This window comes from Sorex fumeus, unplaced genomic scaffold, assembly GCF_029834395.1.
Source record: "Sorex fumeus unplaced genomic scaffold, SorFum_2.1 ptg000021l, whole genome shotgun sequence".
NCBI lineage: Eukaryota > Metazoa > Chordata > Mammalia > Eulipotyphla > Soricidae > Sorex > Sorex fumeus.
The window spans coordinates 12,046,337-12,073,805 of NW_026606078.1; the positions used below are offsets into that span (position 1 = coordinate 12,046,337).

The 27,469-nt window shown below is 42.2% G+C and overlaps 2 gene segments (V, D, J or C); both read right to left on the minus strand.

The window, feature by feature from the left end:
* Window positions 1-1,384: 1,384 nt before the first annotated feature.
* Window positions 1,385-16,390, minus strand: LOC130022865 (immunoglobulin lambda variable 2-18-like). The segment is given in 3 exon segments: window positions 1,385-1,521; window positions 4,694-5,005; window positions 16,345-16,390. Coding segments are annotated over 3 exon segments (495 nt in total).
* Window positions 16,391-16,805: 415 nt separating this feature from the next.
* Window positions 16,806-27,266, minus strand: LOC130022866 (immunoglobulin lambda variable 2-23-like). The segment is given in 3 exon segments: window positions 16,806-16,871; window positions 26,778-27,106; window positions 27,221-27,266. Coding segments are annotated over 3 exon segments (441 nt in total).
* Window positions 27,267-27,469: the final 203 nt, after the last annotated feature.

Here is a 27,469-nt window from a genome sequence, read left to right on the forward strand (position 1 = left end):
GGAATCTCAGCATAGCCTTCCTGCTAGGCTGGTGCTTGTAAAGATGGCATGTTAACCCTCAGAGTTTTATCTAGACTTACATTGCAGTGAGACAGGCAGGTAGATAGGGAAGGGCCCCCATGGCATTGGGATTCTTAGGGAGTAATTAAACCAATAGATTCAAGGCTGCAAAAATCCACTTTGTGAGCACAGGAACTAAGCCCTTAATAGATCCTTATCTAGTGCCAACAGACCCAGAGAATGCTGGACCCCACTCTGAGAGAAACCCCATTAGGAACAAAGACCAAGAAATATATTTCGAAGAAGACCATAAGCCAATCCAAATTTTATGTCCAGGGAACCAAACTACTTTTCATGTACTGCATTTTCATGTACTGTGCAGACTCTTACCTGGTCTGCACAGTACGTGAAAATGTGCATGCTCTTATTAAGGTAAATTTATTTCCTGTCAGCTTGTCATTAGCTATCAAACGTAGTCTTGAATTTAAGAGAACTTTATTCACAAGTGTGAGATCCTTGCCATTTTATGGTAATGTATGTGTATTAAAGGTAGACAGGTAGATAGGGAAGGACCCCTATGGCAATGGAATTCTTGGGAAGTAATAAAACCAATACTCCCCAGGCTGCAGAAAGCCAACTTTGTGAGCATAGGAATTAAGACCTGAAACCCTTATCTGGTGCCAACAGACTCATAGAAGGCTGGACCCCACTCTGAGGGAATCCCCAGTGAGAACAAAGGCCAAAAAATGAATTTTAAAGACCATCAACCAATCCCAACTTTACTCCTTTGGCAAGTACCCTAGCAATGGACTCTTACTTAGGTTGAAATCTCCAGGTGGGGTAACTTGGGAAAAATCCTGTAAAAGCCAACTTGAACAAAGGAAGTGCACACATTCACTATTCAACTCCACATGATACTTGTGTCCACATTGCATATGTGGTGCCAAGCACATCTGTCACCCACATCTCTCCTCTGCCTTTGCAGAAGTCTGTTCTCTCTCTTGACAGCATTATGTTCTCTCTTTCTCTCCCTACTTCTGCTTCTCAGAAAACCTCCAAATAAATTCTGTTTCTACTTAACTGCTACTCTTCCCAAGAATTTTTTTTTCTGAGAGAAAGACAAGGACCAGGAAACCCTAGTTATGACCAAGGACTGATTTTCCTTTCCTGATAAAAGCAATTCATTGTTTCAGCTTAAGTCCTTGCCTCCTACAAAATTGGGTGGTGGAGTGAATCCAGAAAACCCAGGTATGTGGGACTTTATGACTGAGAACTCTAGGTTCAATGGGATCAGGAATGGAGATCTTCTGCTTGTATTCCCCTGTCCCCGGCAACTCAGCAATCACGCCCATAAGCCACCCCTAGTTGGAGCCAGATACTCCGTTCACTGATCACCATCCACATCACATGTCCTTTTCTCCCAGAAGGCAGCAACATGATGCATTCCATAACCATACCATCGAAACCTGTGCCAGTCTGTTTCACTTGGGACACCCCAGAGGGTTCGAGTGAGAACACTTCCTGCCCCAAAGGACCCAGTCCCGGGAGTTGAAAACCTCCAGAATGCAACTTCCCCCTGCTCATGGCCACTTTCCACATTCTTGGGCCAAACATCACTCAAGAGTAAATCTTTTCCTGGACTGTGCAGCCATGACACACACTACCCATACTCCAAGAGTGACTGTCACTGTCACTGTCTTCCCATTGTTCATCGATTTGCTCGAGCGACCCAGTAATGTCTCCACAATTGTTACTGTGTTTGGCATATTGAATACATCACAGGTAGCTTTTCTGTGCAGGTGAGATATTCTTGGTAGCTTGTCGGGCTATCCAAGAAGGTTGGAGGAATCGAACCTGGGTAGACCGGGTAGACCCTGAGCAAGGCAAACGCCCCACCTGCTGTGCTCTCAATCCACCCCACTCCAAGAGTACCAAGTACCACATCATATTTGATGGGATTCTAAATAGAAGGCAACCAAACTTAGAGAGAAATATTATATTATTTTGGTTCTGCTTTGGGTCAGGGATTGGAGTTCAGGATGGAACCACCCAAAATATGGTGGTAGGAAGTGTAATGGTGGTGGAATTGGTGCTTGAATATTAAATGTAATGAAATATTGTGAAAAAAATTATAAAGTAGAAAAAATTTAAAAAAACAAATTAGGTGGTATAGATTAATTCTCATACTGAGTAGAAGAAGTAGATAGACATCAGGTGTGGTTTGATGGACACCTAGTGGGGCTGGTGGGACACAGGTCTGTGCCATGCAGGGACTCCTTGCAGACTTTATTAGTCCTAACTTTTTTTCCTAGAATGAGATGGGTTTGAGAAACACTCTAATCAGTATTGATTATTAGAAACACTCTAATTATTAGCACAGCCAGTAGGGCGTTCGCCTTACAAGCGGCCAACATGGCAGACCCAAGTTCGATTCCTCCGCCCATCTCGGAGAGCCCGGCAAGCTACCGAGAGTATTCGATATGCCAGACACAGTAACAACAAAGTCTCCAATGGAGACGTTACTGGGCCCGCTTGAGCAAATCGACGATCAACGGGAGGGCCTTTACCTTTTTACCTTTTAATTAATTATTGATTATAGAAACACTTTAATCCGTATTGATTATTCCTCTCTAGGAGGGAATAAAAATAAAATTTCCTTAACTGTCGATATTTATTTTGCCATGGATTATAATATAAACCAAATATTTCATTTGAAAGTATCATGCTACCTTGGAGTTTGAGAACACAGGTTAACTGATACTTAAAAGGTTGGCTAATTTAACAATGGATTAATGGTTTTAAGGAAATTAATTCTAGTTATGAAATTCAACATCACCTATTCATTACTAGGGATAAGGTTAACCAGGGCAACTTGGAGGGAAGCACTATGAGACTTGTTGTTACCTTTTTTGGCATATCAAATATGCCACAGGGAGCTTGCCAGGATCTGCCATTCGGGCGGGATATTCTCGGTAGCTTGCTGGACTCTCCAAGCAGGATGGAGGAATTGAACCCAGGTCGGCCAAGTGCAAGGCAAACGTCCTACCCACTGTACTATCCCTCCAACCCTTTAACTCTAGAATCGTATAATAGTTGTGACTTTTGTCTACATTAAAATAAATTAAAAATCTTTTAAGATTTGTTGAAAAGAGGGTCATACCCACAAACTGCCCTGTGGTACCATATAATCTCATCGACAGCCGTGATCCAGATTGTCAGAAATAAATCTCCCAGAAGAGAGTAACATAGAACAACATGCCAAAGAGATGCCTACAGATCCTGGGCCATGCTGTCTTAACCAGGGCAACTCGGAAGGGAGCAGATGAGTTTCCCATCCACCCCAACAGAGCCCCAGCAGCCAAAAAAGTATAGAACTCAATCACCTCTGTGCTCATGACTGCTCTCCATAGGCTCACATGAGTGAATCTGCTGTATAATCTTATTCTAAATTTTAGGATTCCTTGAGTGTTTGTGGCCGTGCAACCTTCTCTAATCTACAGCACTGTTGTACCAAGAAAAGCACACAATATATGATGGGGTTTAAAGTAGAAGTCACTATATATATATATATATATATATATATATATATATATATATATGGTGTGGAGTGATAGCGCAGTGGGTAGGGCATTTGCCTTGCACGCAGCCAACCTGGTCGGCCCTGGTTCAATTCCTCCGCCCCTCTCTGGGAGCTACCAAGAGTATCAAGCTACCAAGAGTATCTAGAGTATCTCGCCTGCATGGCAAAGCCTGGCAAGCTACCCGTGATGTATTTGTTATGCCAAACACAGTAACAACGAGTCTCACGATGGACACGTTACTGGGCCCGCTCGAGCAAATCGATGAACAATAGGAAGATAGTGCTACATATATATCGGAATCGAACCTGGATCGGCCAGGCTGGCTGTGCACAAGGCAAACGCCCTACCTGAGCGCAGTGTTAGGGTATTTGCCTTGTGCGCAGTCAGTCCGGCGAGCCGGGTTCAATCCCTCTGCCCCTCTCAGAGAGCCCGGCAAGCTACCGTGAGTATCTCACCCGCACGGCAAAGCCTGGCAAGCTACCCGTCACGTAATTGATATGCCAAACAGAGTAACAACAAGTCTCAAAATGAAGATGTTACTGGGCCCTCTGGAGCAAATCGATGAACAATGGGAGGACAGTGACAGTGACAGTGATATATATATATATATATATATATATATATGCACACAAACAAGGCTCAAACCTTGAACAAACATGTTAATAATCTCTTATACAAAGGCTTAATGGCTCTAGGATGAAATATAACAATCTTCAAACACTTTGCTCTAAGGAAACTTCATTGGATCATTTTTAGTGGATTATTGAAAACAAGCAATACAAAATTAATTATTTATGTTCTGCTTTGGGTACATGGTTAGATATTTGGGGTGGAAACATTTGGAATATGGTGGTGGGAAGGTGCAATGACAATGGAATTGGTGTTAGAATATTAAATGCAATGAATTATTGTGAACTTTATTTAAAAAACTAAATTAAAATATTTTAAAAAGAAAAACCTATATGAATTCAGTGTTGTCTTTAAAATTTATTAGTTTCTTATTATTTCAACTTAAAATCATTAATTAAAAAATACCCTCCAAGCTGTGGAGAGAAGGACCTCAAGGAAACTTTCAGCAGTTTTTGTTTCACTTCCCTGTGTACAGCAACTACTGTGGAAAGTGCTACTAGTTGTATATGAACAACAGTAATAATCAGTTTCATCCTCAGGCTTGAGCCCAGAGATGGTCAGGGTCGCTGTGTTGCCAGACTTGGAGCCAGAGAAGCGATCTGGGATCCCTGATGGCCGCTTATTGACATTATAAATCAGCATTTTGGGAGCTGTGCCCTCCTGCTGCTGGTACCAGGAGACAGCATTATATCTCCCAATGTCATTGCTGGTCCCAGTACAGGAGATGGTAACTGTCTGTCCCTGAGTTCCAGACACTGAGAGAGGCTGATTGAGAACATTCTGGGCCCAGGTTCCTGAAGAAAGAGAAACAAAATACTGGTGAATTCAGACTGGTTCTGGATGAACCTGAGGAGTGGAGACAAAGGGTGAGCCCAGATGTGCCCAGGGTCCCTTTCCCGAGTCTCACCTGGGCTCTGACTGAACAGACTGAGGAGGAGAAGAGCCCAGGTCATGATGGAGCTGCCCAGAGTGCTGCCTGCTGACACCCCAACCCTGGGCCTGGATCTCTCCCAGCTCTTATCCCTCCCCTGCCCCAGAGAAGGGAGGAGCCTGCATGCAAAGCTGCTTCCTGCACCTGCCTCTGCTCATCCCTCTCTGGCCTGGACTTGGACTCCAGATGATTCTGCATTACTCTAAAAAATCATAATGATTTGCGTTTATTTCTCTTGACTTCTTATCCTATTTTGGCACTGATGGGGGCATGGAGTGATATTTCCAGTGATACTCTGATAACAAGGCTGCAGTTCAATGCCCTGGCTGAGTTGTGCTGTGGACCAAGTACACTGTATGGTGCTGTGGACCATCAGGGCCACCATGGTAGTGCTCTGGGACCCCAAGGCCAAACCCAGGAGAGTGATCTGGTGCCAGAGATCTAACAATCAATAGACTACCTCTGCCACCTCTGTAGTTCTGCATAGCATAACTATCAAACAAATTTATTTTCCATGGTATAAATTTTTCTCATACAAACCTTTTGATACTTGATTTGAAAAGGAAAATAAATGTGCTGACATCGAATGCATTCATGACCTTCCTACTCTTCTGGGTCTTTGCTTGTAATGTGACTGCCTCAATGATCACTCAGTAAGGTGTTACTCCAGGAAATGCCCTCTCATGGGTGCTCATGTTTCAGGTTCTCTCTAACATTGGCAAAGTGAAGTTACCTTTTGTGTAAACACCTACTCTTGATGGTTGGTTGTCAGTGGTGAGTCTCTCAGGTGCGTACTTGTCACCACCCCAACCACACATATTTGTGCTGAAGCATCTGTTGTCCTGAGTCTCAGTAGCAGATTGTCACTCCCAGATTACCCACACACACATACCAGGGAGGGAGTCCTTTCAACAAACAAGGGCACAAGCCAGGAATAATAGGTTTTTGTCTCTGCTTCTCTTCATATCTCTTTGAATTATTCAATTAGTAACCTTATTTTATCCTGCTTTGGTATTTAGCCAGGATCAAGTCTGAATTGTGTATCCAAACAGTAGGTGTCACATGGAGATATGAATCAGAGAGACAGAGAAACACAAGCTTGATTTTTCTGCATTTTTATCCATACAGTGCTGTATTTATGAACAGTCAGATTTTCCACTTATTTGTGAGTAGGCCACAAGCAATTTTTTTCAACCTTCTGGGGTGGTTTTCTTCTAGATCAATACATTCATAGATATGTGATCCAGTTTCTATATGTAAATACTATATGCTTATAAGTCCTCTTTCAGTTACTGTGGATACTATTTCATCTAAATGTTTCAAAAAATAATGTTAGATTCTCATCTTTTCTGCAATTTATGGCTTAAGATTGGGTTCCTTTTTTGTTAGCAGACCATGAATTCTTATTTTCTCCACCCTAACATGATGCCAAAATGTGTGCTCAGTCTTTAAGTCTCTCCATCACTGAATTTCCTCATTTATATAGGATATGCCTATGCCAACTGTCAGTTAGAAATGATGTGTGGATAAGTGCTACAAAAATGTATGGTTCAATTCAATGCACTTAGCTGCTTTCTAGAAACATTCTTAGCCTCTCTGAATGATGTCTACTTTGGGAGTTCTACTCTACCTTCAAGCAGCTTTTTCAAGTTTGCCAAACTATTTGGTTGTTAACATGTAAAGAGAAACTTAATGAATTATTTAATAAGCTATATTCCTTCTACTTCCACCCCCAAACCCCCAAAAACCATGAAGGCCATTCAGAGCTTGGAATGCCTGCTTTGCTGTTCAATCCCTGGTACCTCCACATGTGTTGAGTACAATCCAGGTGCTTTGTTATTTCAGATTGTCAGCTCTGCTGTGAAGATTCCCAATTCTGCAAGCAACTCCCATCCATAGCATAGACAAGCATGTGTGTGTCAACTCCAAAGTTAGTGGAGTACAACCCCAATGAACAGTATAATATGTGTGGTACCAGACCAAGAAGGGCAGCCCTGAAGAGCGGCACTTGGTGCTGAGTGGGGAAAGCTCTGCACCTGATGTGCAGCTCTAGCGAGCAACATAACTCAGTGGAAAAGCATCACAGTCAATGTTTCTATGCCCCCTGTCCCACATCATTGTACAACCACCTCTGCAACATCGAATAAGGGAGAGGAGGGGAAAATGCACTTGACAGCATTTAAGAAAAAGAAGACTATAATGTCAAGTTAAAAGTATCAGTGAGGTTAGAAAACCATTTGCTGCCCCTGCTACACACACGTTCTTTTTTTCAGGTATAAACTCCGAGGACATACGAACAACAACTATTTTGAATCCTTAAAATGTGGGTCACAGAAGGCAAACAGGGGAGGCAGCCCCATTTGACGTTACAGTGAACTTCCTGTTTTCCCTTCTGTGTCATTGGACTCAAGGAAACACAGCGGATTTGGGACAGTCCACTCTTATTTCCCTTGTAAAAAAAAAAACTTGGTGAGAAGCATTTCTTGAGACTTTTGAGTTTATTTCCTGTAAACAACGGTAATGATAGTACCAGAATACAGGCCTTCACTGCCCCCTGGTGGCATCAAATGACAATACCAAAAGTCATAGAAGCAGCAGAATTGAGCTGATTTCTAACATTCTTTTTAATTTCTAGTATCCTCCGAACTTCTTGTAGTTCTCCTCTTTGTTTTCTCCTAACTCCTTGTCTTTGGGTTTTCTGGGTTTTTTTTTTTGTTTTGAAATAACATCTTTCGATGGTCAGGTATTTTTTAATCGTCATTCACTTATAAAAAATAAGAAAAAAATTTTTAATTGAATCACAGTGAGAGACACAGTTACAAAGTTGTTCATGATTAGGTTTCAGTCATATAATTTTCCAACACTAGCCTCTTCAGCAGGGTACATTTCCCAACACCATATCTCCTCCTCCTCCTCACCCTCCTCCTCCTTTGTCTTCTCTTCCTCCTTTTCTCATTCTGGTGCTCAGTGGTGATTTCTGGATCTATAATCAAGAATCAGTCCTGGTGCAGTTATGTTATTTATTTGGCTCATTTCTGGATTCCTGATGAACGCTTGCCTTACTATGAACTTATCTTTTAACACAGTTTTTGTGTTATCCCATATGATCTGGTAATTGGTATCTTCATTATTTCTTCCAGGAATCTTCTTCCCCCCAGCCACCCCACACCTCACCAGGTCCTTGTTTTGAAAGTATTTTTTCTTTTTCACTGAGGAATGTTTATTGAGACCTGATTTTGCAAACTTGTTCATAATAGAGTTATTTCAAATATACAACGTTCCAAAAACAATTCTACCACTAATGTCCCCTTTCCCCACCAATATCCTCAGGTTCCATCCTATCCACTTGGCAGGCATTTAACAAATGTATTTCATATTACTTGGTCCAATAAAACTAATAAATGCTGGGTAGAAGTATCCAAAATGAAACCAATAACAGGAGTTCTCTTTCTTGTTTTCTCCTTACTCCTCGTCTTTCGGTTTTCTATCTTTTTTTTTTGGGGGGGGGGGGAGGACCACACTGGCAGTGCTCAGCATTTCTGTTTTTGTTGCTGTTGTTGTTGTTGTTGTTGTGTAACGTTCATTCACTTTTAAAAATTAAGAAAAAATTTTTAATTGAATCACAGTGAGAGACACAGTTACGAAGTTGTTCATGATTAGGTTTCAGTCATATAATGTTCCAACACCTGTCTCTTTATCAGTGTACATTTCTCACCTCCCATTTCTCCTCCTCCTCCTCCTGCTCCTTCTCCTTGTCCTCCTCATGCTCCTCCCCTCTTCCTCCTCCTTCTCATACTCCTTGTCCTCCTTCTCCTCCTCCTCCTCTCCCTCCTCCTTTTCCTCCTCCTTCTTGTCTCATTCAGGTTTCTCAGGGAGTGATTTCTAGCTTTATAATCAAGAATTACTTCTGGTACAGCTAGGTTACTTACTGGGGCCCTTTCTTGTTTCCTGATGAATGATTGCCTCACGATAAACTTTTCTTTTAACACAATTTATGTGGTATTCCATAGAGCTGGAGTGATAGCACAGCGGGTAGGGCGTTCGCCTTACAAGCGGCCAACATGGCCGACCCGAGTTCGAATCCTCCGCCCCTCTCGGAGAGCCCGGCAAGCTACCGAGAGTATTCGATATGCCAGACACAGTAACAACAAAGTCTCCAATGGAGACGTTACTGGGCCCGCTCGAGCAAATCGACGATCAACGGGAGGGCCTTTACCTTTTACCTCCATAGATTTTGGTAATTGGTATCTTCATTATTCTTAGAGGAATCTTCACCTCATTACCCACCCCCAGCCTCCTGATGTTTTTTTTTTGAAATAGTTTTTTATCCCCCCCCCCCCCCCCGGCAGGTTTATTGAGACACTGCTTTTGCAAAGTTGTTCATAATAGAGTTGTTTCAGATATACAATGTTCCAACACCAATCCCAACACTAATGTCTCCTTCTCTCTGCCAATATCCCCAGGTTCCATCCCACCCACTTGGCCTCATATAACAAATGTATTTTATATCAATTGGTCCAAATAAAACCAATAAATGATGGGTAGACGTATCAGAAAAGAAAACAACAAAAGTAAATTTGTGATAATGCGTTGCTGTATGTTTTTAATCATTCTTAATCTAGTAGAGGATAGCCAGATGAAACAATCGTGAGTATCATACTAAAGGCCACATGATGGGACGTTCCCCTGCCCTTTACAGGAGCTTTTTACACTTTTTACAAAACTGGTTTTAAGCCAATTCCCTAAGCTGTTTTCTGTCCATGAAGTTCTGTATAATTCCTTCAAATTTGAATGGTAATCTAGATGCAGAGTATTCCTTGAGAGGTATTTATTTCATTGAGTTTTTGTACTATATCCTTCAATATTCATCTGGTTCATAAAACATCATTTGTAGATCTGATGTACATTTAGTGAACGTTACTTTGAATAATAGTTTCTTTTATGATCTTGCTGCATTTAGTATCCTTTCTCTATATTTGGATTTTGTCATTGGGTACAATATATCCTGGAGTTTTCCTAACTGGGCCTATTTTTACTGAGACCCAGGGGACTTTTGGATCTTGGTGCCTGTAATCGTCAACTCTGAGAAATTCTTATCAATTTCTTGAACTAAAGCAGAAGTGATTTAAGGGTGATTAGAGGTCGCCCCAAAAGCCTCTATCCCCCTCGGAAAGACTGGCAAGCTACCGAGAGTATTCCGCCTGCACGGAAGAGCCTGGCAAGCTATCCGTTGTGTATTCAATATGCCAAAACCAGTAACTACAACTGGTCTCATTCACCTGACCCTGAAGGCTTCACCGACATGGCAGCACTGAGAAGGATGAGAAAGGAGAGGCTGACAAAATCTCAAGGCCGACCTAGGCTGCCACAACGAAGGAAGACAAAAATGATCATCTGTACTTTCAATGCACGTACGTTAGCATCAGATGCATCCATCGAGGACCTGATGGTACAAGCGCGAATGATCAAGTACGACATCATTGGTCTGACCGAGACAAGAAGGCACGAATCTCACCATGCCGTTTTCGACACTGCAGAAGAATTGTTCCTCGGAACATGCGATAAAAGAGGTGTTGGAGGCGTCGGTGTCCTTGTCAACACAAACTTGGCCGAGAGCATTGATTCATTCAAATGCCTAACAACCCGAATCGGATGTTTACATTTGAATAGATGTGGCTCACTGCCTGCAGTTTCTATCTTCGTTGTCTACGCACCAACATCTCATTATGATGAAAGAGAAATCGAGAAGTTCTACATGGAGCTAGAGAAGTTCTATAAAGAAGACCACACCTTCTACAAGATCATTGTGGGTGATTTTAATGCCAAGATAGGACCGAGAAGATCAGCTGAAGAACTTCACATCGGGACCCATGGCCTAGAATGGAACGAACAGGGTGAGAGACTGTCTGAGTTCATCATGTCGACCAAGACCATTCATGGTAACTCACAGTTCCAGAAGGCAGAATCTAAACGATGGACATGGGAGTCTCCCGGTGGACGATTCCACAACGAAATAGACCACATCATATTCAATCGACGGTTTTGCCTGACTGATGTCGCTGTTGTCCCAAAATTTCAAACGGGATCGGACCACCGTCTCCTTCGTGCAAAATTCTACTTCACAGAACGGGGAGAAAGGGCTGCAAAGTTCAAAAAGAGAACTCCCAGAATGACCACCAACTGGGAACTCTTTGGTACTATTGCGGCAACATGGGAAGATGCCATTGTTGACAACATTGACGAGGAATATGATCGACTGGTTCAGCACCTCCATGAATGTGCGAGGAACGCCAAGAGAGAGATAGCCACAAAAAATCGCCTATCTTCGAAAACTCTTGAGCTAATTCGCCAGCATGGAGTGGCGCATGCCTCAGGCAACCGCAAGCTAATGTCGGAGCTTGCAAAGCAGTGCAGAGATGCGATCAAGGAAGACCTCAAAGAGAGAAGAGCAGAAGTACTGGTAGATGCGGCACAAGCCGGGAAAAGTATTCGTAACGCCTGCCTGTCCTTCGCCAACTACAAGACCAAGATGACTGCCCTCCGACGTCCTGATGGATCCATCACATCCTCCAGAATGGCAATGGAGAAGATTATCCATGACTTCTACTCAAATCTCTTCGATAGCCATGTCCACTTGCCGACATACCAAATTCCACAGGATGGATATGTCATTCCCAACGTTCTCCCTTCCGAAATCCGACCTGCCATTTCATCGGTAAAGAAACAAACAGCACCCGGCCCAGACAAGGTCAGACCTGAACATCTGAAGAACCTGCCGTCAGTACTCATCAATACACTGGCTCAGCTCTTCACTTGCTACCTGTCTGAATGCAAGATTCCGTCCCAATGGAAAACCAGCAGGACCGTACTACTGTTCAAGAAGGGAGACATCTATGACATTGGCAACTATCGCCCGATCTGCCTATTGTCTGTCATCTACAAGTTGTTCACTCGAGTCATCCTAAATAGGATTGGCAGAACACTAGATGAAGGACAACCATGCAAGCAAGCCGGGTTCCGCAAAGGATTCAGCACCATCGACCATATCCACACGATAACCAAGCTCATTGAGGTTTCTCGGGAGTTCAAGATGCTGCTCTGTTTAATGTTCATTGATTTAAAGAAGGCCTTTGATTCTGTTGAGACGGAAGCGGTCATTGAAGCCCTAGCCAATCAGGGCATTCAAGCCCAATACATCAGGATCCTCCATGAGCTGTATTGCGGATTCACTACCAGGATCTCAGCATTCTACAAAGAAGTGATCGTTGATATCAAGAGAGGGGTGCGGCAGGGTGATACTATTTCACCGAAACTCTTCAGTGCCACCCTCGAGAACATCATGCGACGACTGGAATGGGAAGGAATGGGAGTGAAGATAGATGGTCGGCAACTACACCACCTCCGCTTTGCTGATGACATTGTTTTAATAACACCAAACATCAGCCAAGCGGCACAAATGCTGGCCGACTTTGACCATGAGTGTGGAAAGGTAGGACTACAGCTAAATCTTACGAAGACAATATTTATGAGAAACAGCCTCGTTCCTGACGCCCCATTCGCTCTCAATGGAACGACCATCTCCGAATGCAACAGCTATGTGTACCTAGGTCGAGAGGTCAACATGACAAATGACCTGGCACCCGAGCTGTGCAGGAGGAAGAGAGCGACTTGGAACGCCTTCAAGAACGTCGAAGAAATAGCTAAGAGGACGAAGAACCTCCGGCTCCGGGCACATCTCTTTGGTTCCACTGTTCTTCCTGCATTATCATATGCCTCAGAGACCTGGGCCCTACGCAAACAAGATGAGAACGCTATTCAGGTCTCCCAAAGAAGAATAGAAAGAGCTATGCTTGGAATATCATGTTTCACTCAAATGAGAGAAAGAATCCGGAGTTCTGACATCCGTCAACGATCAAGAATCAGGGACGCTGTCTCATTTGTCAAGGTGTCGAAAATCAGATGGGCTGGTCACGTAATGAGATTTAAAGACGACCGCTGGACTAGAGCTGTTACCGACTGGATTCCACGGGATGTCAAAAGACCGCGTGGCCGCCCACCTACCAGATGGTCAGACTTCTTTGTCAAGATCATGAACGATTGGTTTGAGGCCCTTCATGTTCCCGGAGCGAACAGATGCCATTGGGCTACACTAACACGCGACAGGGACAAATGGAGATGTTACTGGCGCCCGCTCGAGCAAATCGACAACTAACGAGAAGTTAAGTGATTAAGTGATTAAAGCAGAAGTGGATGGGGAAAGTCGTCCATTCCATACTCCATGTGAGCCTGGAGATTTCAGTCACAAAATTTTGCAGCAGATTCACTCATGGATGAATCTCATCTGATCCTGTAGAGATTGGCCATGAGCATTGTAACAATTGAGTTCTTGTAACAATTGTTACAATTGTTACAATTGTAACAATTGTAACAATTGAGGTTTTTAGCTATCGGGTTGTTTAGGTGAGTGGTTGGGCTCACCCACCCCCTTCTGGGTTTCCCTGGATGTGACTCAGTCTAGCGTGGGGGTCAGTGGCATCTCTGCAAATTGTTTCTCTCTTCCTCTTCCAAGGTTTGATTAAGTCCTAATTTTCTTATTCAGAGAGTGAAAAGTGTTGGGGAAGAAGGCAGTTGATATAGACAAGTAACCACCATGAAAAAGTTGAAAATGATCACTCCGCATAATAACTGTGTGCTGAAAATAGGTAAAGGAACAAACATGGTAATCTCTCAGTATCTGTATTACAAACCGAAAAAGAACACATACACACAGAGAAAGAGAGAGGGAGAAAGAGAGAGAGAGAGAGAGAGAGAGAGAGAGAGAGAGAGAGAGAGAAGTACTGTGCCTGCTATAGAAACAGGCAGGAGAAGGGAAACTGGGACATTGGTCGTGGGAAATGTACACTGGCAAAGGGATGGGTGTTCGAACATTGTAGAACTCATAACCAACCATGAACAGGTTTGTAACTGTGTATCTCATGGTGATTCCATAGAAAGAAAGAAAGAAAAAAAGAAAGAAAGAAAGAAAGAAAGAAAGAAAGGAAGGAAGGTAAAAAAACAATAAGAAGAGAAGCCTTTTGGAGAAAAAAAGGCTTAGGTATTGAATTCTGAAATTAAAAAAATTCAAATTATTATTTTTGACTAACTTTTGAGCTTCATTGCATGGATTATAACATTAAGTAAGGTAGGGTTGTTAGTCAGAAAATGTTTAAATAATAGAAACCACTTCAGTAGGCTTTCCTGAAGCTCACATTTAGAACATATCTCAAGATTAGAGAAAAGATTTTGCAATTTTCTGGCATAGAGAAGAAATTACAGATTATGATGAGTCCAGTAGACTGGACACAATCTAGTTGGTAATATGTTACAAGATACCTATTAATTTTTTTAAAATGACTGGTCTTGGATCAGAGGCATAAAACAGTGGGTAGAGTATTTGCTTTGCACATGACCAACTTCGGTTGGTTCCCTAATATTCCATATGGTCCCCAAAGCACCGCCAGGGATAATTTTTGATTGCAGAGACAAATATCACTCCTAAGCTTCAATGAATATAGCCCCAAAACAAAACCCAACAATTACTAAATGACATATTTCATTACAGAATTTGTATATATCTAGGTTAGCTTCCAAGATTGCTCAGTTTCTGAACAATTGGAAAAATTCAGTTACAATGGAAACTCAATTAATGCAGGAATACTCCAATATCACATATATTATACACATATATAGATATTGTAATTTTTCATGGAAATATTGAACCATATCTAGAGCTATAATAATAAATAAGGAAAAAACTTGATAAAGAACAGGAGAAACCAAACACAATGTTCGATGTATTAATCATTTCATTAACGTGAAATGATTCAAATAAGCAAACATTAGCACCAATAAGTTTTATTTTTGTTTATGTGAGTTTAAGCTAGGAAGGAATTAAGAGGTACTTGCAATAATATAGGAATTTCTTTTAGGTACATAAAAGAGTTAAAGAATAATTGTGTTAACAGAAGCACAAATGTAAATATAGTAAAACTATAAAACGAATCTAAAATATCTTAACTATAAAATATTAAATATGAGATATAAAATAAACGTTTTGAAAGAGAAACAAGAACTATAAATACTCTAAATAAGTATTTTATAAGTGATTAAAATAAAGTTAATCTATTCTTTAATCATATATGCTGAGAGAATTAGAAATGAAATGTATATATGGTGAAAAAATTATTGAAGATTTCTTTGTTATTTAAACTTTACATTAACTTAAAGTTTTTTTTTTAAAAAAATTTTTTTTGGCTTTTTGGGTCACACCTGGCGATGCACAGGGGTTGCTCCTGGCTCTGCACTCAGGAATTACCCCTGGCAGTGCTCAGAGGACCATATGGGTTGCTGGGAATCGAACCCGGGTCGGCCACGTGCAAGGCAATCGCCCTGCCAGCTGTGCTATTGCTCCAGCCCCTATTTAAGTATTTTAATTAACTTAAAGTTTTTAAGTAAGACAAAAGCAGCAAAACTTCGATTCATGGGGCCAGAGCAATAGTATAGCAGGTAGGGCGTTTGCCTTGCATGCAGCTGACCCGGGTTTGATCCCTGGCATTCCCCCAAGCACCGCCAGGAGTAACTCCTGAGTGCAAAGCCAGAAGCTACCCCTGAGCATTGTTGGGTGGGACCCAAAAAGAAAAAAAAAACTTGGATTCAGAAGTGTGACAGTCTGAGGAGTCTGAGAACAGATATTTGTCTCACTTCCTTATGAACAACAACCACAGTGCAAAGTGTTATCACTTCTGCGTGAGCAACAGTAATAATCAGTCTCATCCTCAGGCTTGAGTCCAGAGATGGTCAGGGTCGCTGTGTTGCCTGACCTGGAGCCAGAGAAGCGATCAGGGATGTCTGAGGGCCGAGAAGTTGTATCATAAACCAAGAGTTTGGGGGCTGTGCCTGGGTGCTGTTGGTACCAGGAGACACCATATAAGTAAAAGCCAATGTCACTTTTGCTTCCATCACAGGAGATGGTGATCATTTGTCCCAGAGCCTCAGATAAGGAGGAAGGCTGAGTCAGGGCATGTTGGGTCCAAGAACCTGAAAAATAGGAGGCGGAAATGAGATTCACACTCTGTTGAATTTGAGATATTTTACAGGTTAATCTGAGGAGAGGACATAAAATCAAACTAGCATCCCCCTCACACCCACGCCCGGAAATCTCACCTGTGGCCTGGGTGAGGAGAGTGAGTAGAAACAGAGTCCAGGCCATAGTGGAAACACTCCAAGATTGCTCACCCCAGAATCCCAACGCTGGAACTCCCACTCACACATACTCTTATCCCTTGCTCTGCCTCTGTGGAGGGAAGGGCCTCCATGCAAATATTCTTCCTCACTTAACATCTGTTCACACCCACCTGCTCAAATTGACCCGGTGATGCTGCAGCTCTATACTGAAGCTCTCACTAGAAAGATTAAAACACATCTGCAGGCGTTGTCACAGATTGTACCATGATGTGATTACCATCCTTCCTGTTGAAGGAGAAACAGCCCTGAAATTCCTGGCTCAGGAATCTGGGGTCTCCATTCTGTGTTCTCCATGAAATGGTGATGATGACAGAGGAGGCTGTTCTGTTTTCATAGCCTTCAGGCAAAACTGGAGTTTTCGCATTTTTCTTCAGAACTCTCTAGGTCTCCTCAGCAGTCTGGGTTTTCTGTCTTAAGTTATATGGTGGCCTTAAGTAGGGGTTGAGCTAGAAAATATTTAATGATTATATCAATCACAATAACAACCATCCTGTTATTCGTCGATTGCCTTGAGCAGGCCCCAGTAACGCCCCCTTCATCCTAGCCCTGAGATTTTTTTTTAAAAAAAGTGCCATATTCAAGGCTCTTTCAGAGTTAGGAGAATGAGACCCTTCATTGTTACTGGTATTTGGCATATTGGGTACACCACAGGGAGTTTGCCAGACTCTGCCATGTGGGCAGGTTACATTTGGTAGCCTGCCAGTTTGTCCAAAGTAGGAATGGGATGATAAGATGTTGAGCGGCCACAAATGCGGCCACACGCTTCCGGGAGCTGAGTGTGATAATCTCTGGATCCTGGCCGTTGTTGGGGTTACACGGCAGTTGGTGGGTGTAACTGTCTAGCTACTGGCAGGTCCAGTCCCAAACCGTGCAGGCTTGGAGATCTCAGCCCCGGGTCCCACACACCTGGGTTCCTCTGCCAGTTCTTTTATGCATGAGTCTCATCCAAGTGTGTGTAGAGTGGTCCCAGCATGGCCTTGGCTGGGGTCCAGAGGTCTTCAGCTGTTGGGCCCTGGTGAGGACAGTCAGGCACAGGGTAGGAGACTCTGCCTTGTTCTCTCCCGGGAGCTTGGATTATATATAATCCAATTATATATTTAATTTATATGATTATATATAAAATATTTGCTCAAGTGGGCCCAGTAACGTCTCCATTGGAGACTTTGTTGTTACTGTGTCTGGCATATCGAATACTCTCGGTAGTTTGCCGGGCTCTCCGATTTATTGGGGTATAACTCATGGAAGAGTCAATCTCAGTCACTTTAGCAAATTTCATAGGAGAGCAATTCATGGGACTTTATGAAGGTCAGGGGACCACATCAAGGTATTCTCTCAAATACAAGCTTTTATTGCCTTTCAGTGGACACATATCATAGCCCAACTCCAGCAGAGGCATCTGAGAGGGAAATGGAACATTCCATGCCATTTCCTCTGCTGCCTTCCTCCAGTCCAAGCTCCATACAGACCACTGAGTCCACTGTTCACCTAAAGTTCATTCTCTGCTGATGAACATCTAGGGGTAAAGGCAGCTCAGATAGAGAAGGGAGCACAAAATAAAGGGTGTTGAGAAGATTCGTCCAGGATGGAAGATATATTCTGAAAGTAGACTATAGACTGAACATGATTGCCACTCAATTTCACTTTTTCAAACCAAGCACCCAAAAGGAGAGAAAGAACAAAAGGACATGCCCTGCCACAGAGACAGGGTGAGATGGGGAATGGGGCTGGGAGGGATACTGGGATTAGTGGAAGTGGAGAATGGGCACAGGTGGAGTGATGGGTACTCGATCATTGTATAACTGAAACCCAAGCACAAAAATTTGTAAGTCTAAAACTGTACCTCATGGTGTTTCACTAATAAAAATTTTAAAAAATGCATTTATTTCCTGTTAGTGATCTTGATGTACTGGTAGGGTGAGGGGTGAGAAAACATAGGAAAAGAAATAAAATAAACAAAGGAGGAAGTTAAGTTAAGAAATGTAGGATAACATTGGTTTGTAGTTTCTGCCTGGCTGCAAGGAGCTTAGGTTTACTGGGTTACACTCATCACAGTGCTCCTGAGGCACTCCAATTCCTTTGTGTTTATATTTAACCTCTTTCTTTCTGCTCTGCTTCCCCAACAAGTCAATCACATTTATCAGTCTCTGTTAACGTTCAAATTTTGCTTAGAGGTTATTTCTGTCTCTGCAATTTACTTCTGTCAGTGCTCAGTGGACAGTGGAACAAATGCGATGCCAGAAACAAACTCAGGTCAACTGTGTGCAAGGCAAAACCCTACAAACTATATGATCACTTCAGCTCCTTAAAACACCAAAGACCATAATGTGTATCTAATCATTTTGTAGTATTTAAAAATAAATTTCAGAAAACCAAAAAGAGAGTGCAGAGAGATAGTGCAGTACAGGGCACTTGTCTAGTATAAGACCCCACACTCCATATGGTCAGTCCCCAGACTCCTGCTAGGTGTAGACCCTGAGAACAGATTAGCAGTAAGTCCTGAGCAGGTGTGACCCAACCCCTCTCCTCCAAAAATAAATTCCCATTATAGGGATGCTCCAAATTGAAGAAGTCCTAATAATAAACAGCAATACAGAAAAACACAAGGAATGATACTCCCATTTATGTCTCCCAACGTTGCCTTTGCATTCTTGAACTTGTCAATATCAATTTCCTCTCTCCAACTCTCATTCAACAAGAGTCAAGGCAGTAAATTATGTATTGTATTTTAGCATTTAAAAGAGTAGTAAGAGAAAAAGAGAGAGAAGTAGAAGCTCAGTTTTGTGACTTTGTATATACACAGTGAGGTACTTCTTATGAATTTGTATTATCCAATATTTTATTCTATTTTACCTTATACAGTGATTATAATACTATGTACAATATAGTATATATGATATAAAGGTAAAGGTAAAGGTAAAGGTAAAGGCCCTCCCGTTGATCGTCGATTTGCTCGAGCGGGCCCAGTAATGTCTCCATTGGAGACTTTGTTGTTACTGTGTTTGGCATATCGAATACTCTCGGTAGCTTGCCGGGCTCTCCGAGAGGGGTGGAGGAATCAAACTCGGGTCGGCCATGTTGGTCGCTTGTAAGGCGAACGCCCTACCCACTGTGCTATTGCTCCAGCGAATATAATATATAATGCTACATATAATACTAGATATTATAATACTAATATGTTTTCACCATTCTCGGGCTTCCTTTAATCTAGTGAACCAATAAATATATGAGTACATGATATATCAATCTCTCTATGTAAATGATATGTGAATAAAATTCCACCTCTCCAGCCTGTATTGTGAAGACCAACTTAGGACTATTCTTCTGAACTGCAGGGGGATGCTAGGCTGGGCAGTTCCACCATGGCTCCCAGTGAGCCCCTGATTCAGGAAGTCACACCCTCAACCCGCCCCCCACCCCGCGCCATCTTGCATCACACAGCAGCGAAGAAATCTGGCTGGCGGGCTCCACAACTCCCAGAGAATTCTCCGTGCCCCATACCGAGCAGATATCACTGGGAGGTACCAGATGGGGTAGGTGCTGTTTCCTGCCTTCTTCAGATGTAATACCAGTGACCATGAGCTTCTACAAGCATGGTTTTGGTATGCGGGCACCAGGACTATTCTTCTGAACTGCGCAGCTGCATATGCGGCCATGTGACATTTCCTGATATGCAAAGTGAGCAGTGGAAAGTAAATAATCTAGTTTCTGTCCCTGGAAGGTAGGCTTGAATGGAGGCAGGAAAATTTGAGCAAAATATAATGCTCAACTGAAATGCATCTGGACTTTGCATTAAACTATGGTGCTATGCCGCCCTAGGAGGGGAAGGGTGTTTGTCCCTCCGCCTTTCCCCTCTGTGGCGGCAGCATGATGGCCTCCATCTTTTAGAGCCTAATGGACAGCCAGGTGTAAGACTACATTGATGAGGCATGCGGGGCCTCATGGAATGGAGGGTGGAACTAGCCCTGCTCCCCACCGTGACAAGGTCCCGAGTTGCCACCCAAAAATGCCTCCTCTGGCTCCTGAACAACCATGACCTCGGAGGCACACAAACCAATCTCAGAACCCAGGGGAGTTTTGGCAGTAATCCCTCGAGGCTTATTACTAAAATATCAGAAATCCAAAATCACGTGGCCACTATTGCAGTCACACAATATCATATGCTCTTCATAATCAGCAATAGAAAACAAGTTATCTAATGATGTCTTGTTGGCAGGTCTGAATGTTGGGAAAAATTCCAAATAGTAATTTTGGATCTTTTGTGGTAATATTGAATGTGATCAACATAGAGAGAGAGAGAGTAAAGTGGAAATCTGCTACACAGACTGGGGAAGAGTTTTGGGAGGGGGCGTATACTGGGGTTCTTAATGGTGGAAAATGTGCACTGGTGAAGGGACAGGTGTTTGATCATTGTATGACCAACTGAGACTTAAACTGAAAGGCTTTGTGACTGTTCTCACGGCGATTCAATAAACAAAACTTTAAAAAAATTACATCTCATCATTATTCCTTCCAAAAGCTTGGAAAACATCCCCCCCAAGTAGTAGCACACCAGACTGTATAGTAATGTAATGTAAAAGACAACCTATCTCAAACAAACATTACTAACAATCTCAACTAACAAAAATTGTACAGCAGTATTAACTGCAACAGTGGCTCAGTAAATGCTCAGACAAGGACTTAATATGCCAATGGTGATATACAATTTTCGCAAATTTCCTTATGTTATTCGTCGATTGCCTCGAGCAGGCCCCAGTAACGTCTCCTTCATCCTAGCCCTGAGATTATATTCAAGGCTCTTTAGGAGAATGAGACCCATCATTGCTACTGGTATTTGGCATATCGGGTATGCCACGGGGAGCTTGCCAGACTCTGCCGTGTGGGCAGGCTACATTCGGTAGTCTGCCAGTTTGTCCAAAGTAGGAATGAGATAATATGATGTTATAATAAGATGTCGCGCAGCCGCATTTGTGGCCGCGTGGTTCCGGAAGCTGGTTTTTATAGTCTCTGAGTCTTGGCTGCTGATGAGATTACATGGTGCCAGGGGGCCAGTTGGTGGGTGTGACCCCAGCCTACTGGAATTTGGAGGATCTAGGTGGAGGATGCTCAGCCCCAATCCGAGTAGGCTTGGAGATCTCGGCCCCAGAATCCACGTGGCTTTGTCCCTCTGCCAGTACCTTCATGTGTGCGGAGAGTGGTCTCAGCATGGTGGTGGCTGGTCCTGGAGGTCTTCGGCTGCCGGAGCCCTGGTCGGGGCGGGGAGGAAAGCTCAACCCCCTACCCTCCAAGGGGTCCCGGGGAGGACAGCCAGCCGCGGGGGCAGGAGACTGCACTGTTCTCTTCCGGGAAATTTCCTTATGCTGAAATAATTTTTGATCTTTCCAGTTCCCATTTAGTAGTAAAAAGCAAGAGAAAAGAAATTATTGTGTGCCTGCTATGGGGGCATGATTGAAGGCTGGTTGGGAGAATAAAGTGAATTGTAGAGGAAAGGTGCCAGTGGTAGTAGGATTTCTGTTGGAATATTGGCTGCTATAAGAACAAATATTGGATGCCTTGTTATCAACTTTGTTAACCACAATATTTAAAATAAAATGGGAGGAATAGGGTTAGGGAGAGGTTGGGAAACTTCATTTCTCACATTTTGTCTTTTTTTTTAAATTTTTTTTTCAGTTCTGACACTTTCTAATACACAATGCCTGCCTTGCATGAGTAAGGTTTCAAGTTCAAATCCTGGTGTCACCACATGTCATGAACATGATTCTGGAAGCTCTGTTGTTGCAGATTGGCAGATTTGTTGTCTGGATCCTGGCACCAGAAGAGATTTTCTGCAATACATCTTCTTGAAGTGCACAACAAAACTCTTAGAAACATCCATGGTGAGTAGTACTAAAGACATTAATATTTTGAACCAGGAAAACAGAGCCCCAGGAATTCCAATGCTGAATATGTGGCCCAAATGAGCAAAACAATGAAAGGTGAAAGCACCATAGTCAGTATGATAAAAAGCCTTTGATGTCAACCACACCACTAAAATCACTAAGAAGGAAAGAAAATGAGAATATACATTCATCAATTTTTAAAAGATACCAACTTTGCTGTGGAGTCAAATAAATATTCACTGACAGGTTCCTCTTCAGCTCTACTAAGCTCAGACACTATTTCTCTACCCAAGGCAGCTGAATGCCTGAAGAACACTCAGAGGAGAGCTATTTCAGTAACTGAAAATGTGGATCATAAAATATTCATGAGGGAAACTCCACATTTCAAAAGCACCAATAGCACTGAACTTTATTGTTCTTTATTCTGTGGCTCTGGACTCAAGAAGAGCCACCAAACTACTACACCCAGTCATAATTCTTCCCAGGAAAAGCTAAGGATAGGCAGGTATTGGTACTTCATGCAATTCAGGGTAAAACACACAATGATCTTCCCAGACCAAGGTCTTCAATTCCCCCTAGTGACCACATATTGCATTACCAAAACTCATGAAGAAAGCACATTGAACTGGAAAATCTCTCCTCCTGTTCCTCTTCTTTTCCTCTATATTTTTAACCACATCATTTCTTTCTAGTACCTTCCCAATCTCTCTTGTCCTCAAGTCAAAAAGCAAAAAAAAAAATTAAAGTAAAAGATCAAGATAACCCAATAATATCTACAAGTATCAACTCTAAATGTAAGCATACAGAAATATTTTTGAAATAGATAATAAGCACACCATAAAATTTAATAAAAATTTATAGTTATATAATGTAAATATATAATCTTCCAAGTGGTAAATCCACCAGCATAGAAGCAATACAGATAATTAACTCTAAGTTTAAAATTATAAGAAAACTTACGGTCACGGTCCTCCCATTGTTCATCGATTTGCTCGAGCGGGCCCAGTAACGTCTCCATCATGAGACTTGTTGTTACTGTGTTTGGCATATTGAGTACATCACGGGTAGCTTGCCAGGCTCTGCCGTGCGGGTGAGATACTCTCGGTAGCTTGCTGTGCTCTCCGAGAGGGGCGGAGGAATCGAACTCGAGTCTGCCATGTTGGCTGGGTGTAAGGCAAATGCCCTACCACTGTGCTATCGCTCCAGTCCTATAAGAAAACTCATACTCTTAAATGTGTACACATTGAAATAGATGGCCCCAAGGATTATGATACTAATAGAAGTGAAATAATAGATGAAGGAGCCCAAGTTAGGATCTTTGCAGAGGGTCTAATAATGTGAAGCTGTGTGCTCCTGCTACTTATTTGAAATCAATCAGGTGCCTCCAAGTAGAAGGAACAGAAGCAAGAGGGATTTCCCACAAAAGAAGAGTCTTTCTCATTAAAAGCCATGGCAGTTGTGGGTCCCTGAGAAGGCTGGGAACATTCCTTTTCTGATCTAAATGATCAGGAAAGGAAAGACTTTAATCAACCGGGAAAACTTCCAACATTTCCTTTCATGAGCTACTGTTAGTCAACAGTTCTTGAAGTCAGGGATGAGATGAGGGCAAATGTAATGGGGAGCAAATTGAGAGGAATGAACCCTATGGCATGCTTTTTTCTCTGTTGTTTTACTTTATGTACATTTATTAGACCACAAATGATTTTTCAATATTCTGGGCTTCCTTCAGCTCAGTGAACTAGTGAATGTATAGGTGAGTGATACATAAATCTCTCTACGAAAGTGGTATATTAATATGAACCCTACTCTCCACCCTGCACAGTGAAGTCCAATAAAAAATTATAGCCACTCTTTATTCCTTTCAAAAGATTGGAAATCTACCTGCAATTTCTCACATTTTGTCTTTTAGTTTTTCTTGAATTCTCACATTCTCTCGTTCCTGTGGTCTAATACTGAGTTAGGGTCTGCAGACTAGCTCACTGGTTAAAGGGCCTGACTGGCATGAGTAAGGTTTCAAGGTCAATGCCTGGTGCTTCCACATGTCCTGAACAGGATCTTGTAAGTTCTGCTGTTTCAAATTGGCAGCTCTGTCAATTGGCAACCTGCATCCCAGCGCCATAAGGGATGTTCTGCAATACAACATCCAGGTGAGTATGAACACCAAAATGAACAGCTGCAAACCTCAATGAGCAGTCCTTAAAGACTTGTGAACCCCTGTGTAAGAAAAGTATTGCCCCAGGGATCATGGTGCTGAGTGTATGAGCACTAAAATCTGATGTGTGGCCCAGTAGGCAACATGAATAAATGTGAAAGCACCACAGTCAGTATGTCTACAACCCTTAGACCTCACAGATACACCACTACTAAAACAGCAAAGAAGGAAAGGGGAACTATAAGTTCAAAAACAGTGTTTTTAAAAAATACCACTTAAGTTAAATAATACATTCAGCATCAGATTCCACTCCAGCTATAGAGAGCTCACACCAACATTTCTCTGTCCTACACAGCAGAGAACCCTGAGAACACACAGAAAGAGGACAGCTATTTGAGTAACTCAATATGTGGGTCGTAAAATGTGGATCAGATCAGGAGAGAAACTGCTGAATTTAAAGCAACATCAAATATCCTGAACTTCCTGTTTCCCATTCTGTGCCTCTGGATTCAAGAATAGCCACCAAATTAGTGTACCCACCCATATTTTTTCAAGGAAGAGTGAAGGACAACTAGCTGTTGGTACATCATATTTTTCAGAATCTGTAGCACTGTAGCACTGTCATCCCATTGTTCATTGATTTGCTCTAACGGGCATCAGTGACATCTCCATTGTGAGACTTATTGTTACTGTTTTTGGCCTCTCAAATATGCCATGGATAGCTTGCCAGGCTTTGGCATGCGGGCGGGATACTATCGGTAGCTTACCGGGCTCTCCTAGAGGAGCAGAAGAATAGAACCGGAGTGGGCTACATGCGAAGCAAACTCTATTTTTTCCACAGTAATGAATTTTCCCAATCCAACTCTTTACCTTGTCTATTGGCCACATACTGCATTGCAAGGACTGATAAAAAGCACAATTGGAAAACGCACAATTGAGCTGAAAATCCTGTCCTCCAATGCTTCTCTTTTCTTCTGTGTTGGGAAACATAGACACTTGAGGAAAATTAAAGAATTGAAAAACACCTTGATGCTTTTTAGTCCTTTCCTACCCTCTTTCCCTGGCCCTCAGGATCCAAAAAAGACAATGTAAATTTTTAAAAAAAGGAAAACAGATGGTTTCTACAAAGTTCCCCTTTTTCTGGTCTTCTTTTTCATTGTTATTTTATTTTTAAATGTTTTATTACAGAAAAGTTCCTGTTTTAAATATAAGCATACAGTGACAACCTCGATCATGATGACTTATCCACCAGTCTTGCTCTTCAGATTCACAACCTAAAGCTCTGAGGAAATGCAAATCAAGCAGGTAAAATCCATAGACACACTGATCTTCCCTGCTTAAAATCTGGGGCACTCTGAGAATGGGGCAGGCCGTGGTTCACCCTATTGAAGCTTACTAGGTTGCACCATTTGACACAGCTGCTGCCATGCTGACTGCTTATGACCTAACTTCATGGCTTCACTGAGGTTCCTGCAGGCTCATCCTAGGTTTACAGATCCTGAAGTTTCTGGACCTTTAAATTCCACAGCACTTAGTTGTGTTCACATTTCAATTTGCTTCAGTTTGTTTCTGGATAGTTCTATTCAAAAGATTAAGTGTCTATTTGCTTGTGTGTTCTGAATGAAAAGGCCAGAAATAGTGCTTAATTTTATTCATTGATTAATTTATCAAGGGACAAATTACTTATCATCATAACATGAATTATTATTTATCTGTAACAAGTAATTTATGTAGGTTTCAGGATGTATGAACAAGAAAATATTGAGATCATTAAGAAAAATTCAACAACTAATACTCTATATGAATTCCTAACAGGAATATATGAATTCCTAACAAGGAAAATGTGTTGACATGAACTGTAAATTTTTTTATGTAGAGAGTTGAGGAGGAGAAATATTGGAAAAACTGATGGTATACTGGAAATTTCTTTAAGAGGAGAAATTTTTTATGGAATAAAAAGGTTAATGGATATATCAAAATGAGACTATAAGAACACATGTCTTAAAAGACTGAAATTATGGGATTCCAACTCTATCCAAAAACGTTCCAACTCTATAGGTGGATATACAAATTACCCCAAACAGTTGTTTACGACTTCATTATTATGATGCCTGCATACCATACAAATACACAGAGAATTGGAAATGAATATAAAGTGCAACAAAAAGACTAAATATAAAGGAATTTGGAGAGTGTTATAATTTTTAAAAAATCAAACACCATAAGTTTGTAATCATTCAGTTTTAAAATAAATATATAAACAAATGAACATCTAAGATAAGAAGGGAAGGAAGATGAGAAGACTCAGCTGGTTTTTGTCTCACTTCCTTATGAGCATGAACCACTGTGCATATGCTACCATTGGGTGAGCAACAGTAATAATAAGCCTCATCCTCAGGATTGAGCCCAGAGATGGTCAGGGTAGCTGTGTTGCCAGACTTGGAGCCAGAGAAGCGATCAGGGATCCCTGATGGCCGACGGTTGACATAATAAATGAGCTGTTTGGGGGCTGTGCCGTCCTGCTGCTGGTACCAGGAGACATAGTCATATTTCCCAATGTCATTGCTGGTTCCTGTACAGGAGATGGTGACTGTCTGTCCCTGATTCTCAGACACTGAGGGAAGCTGATTCAGGGAATTCTGGGCCCAGATCCCTAAAGAAAGTGAAAATAAAACACTGGTGAGTTCAGGCTGATTCTGGATGGACCTGAGGAAGGAAGACAATGAGTGAGCCCAGATGTGCCCAGGGTCCCTTCCCTGAGCTTCACCTGGGTCCTGACTGAGGAGGCTGAGGAGGAGAAGAGCCCAGGTCATGATGGAGGTGCCCAGAGTGCTGCCTGCTGACACCCCAACCCTGGGCCTGGCTCTCTCCAGTTCTTATGCCTCCCCTGCCCCAGAGAAGGGAGGAGCCTGCATGCAAAACTTCTTCCTGAACATGCCTTGCTCACCTCTCTCTGACCTGGTCTTGGGCTCCAGATGAATCTGCATTACTTTATAAAAATCATTATTAGTAGTTT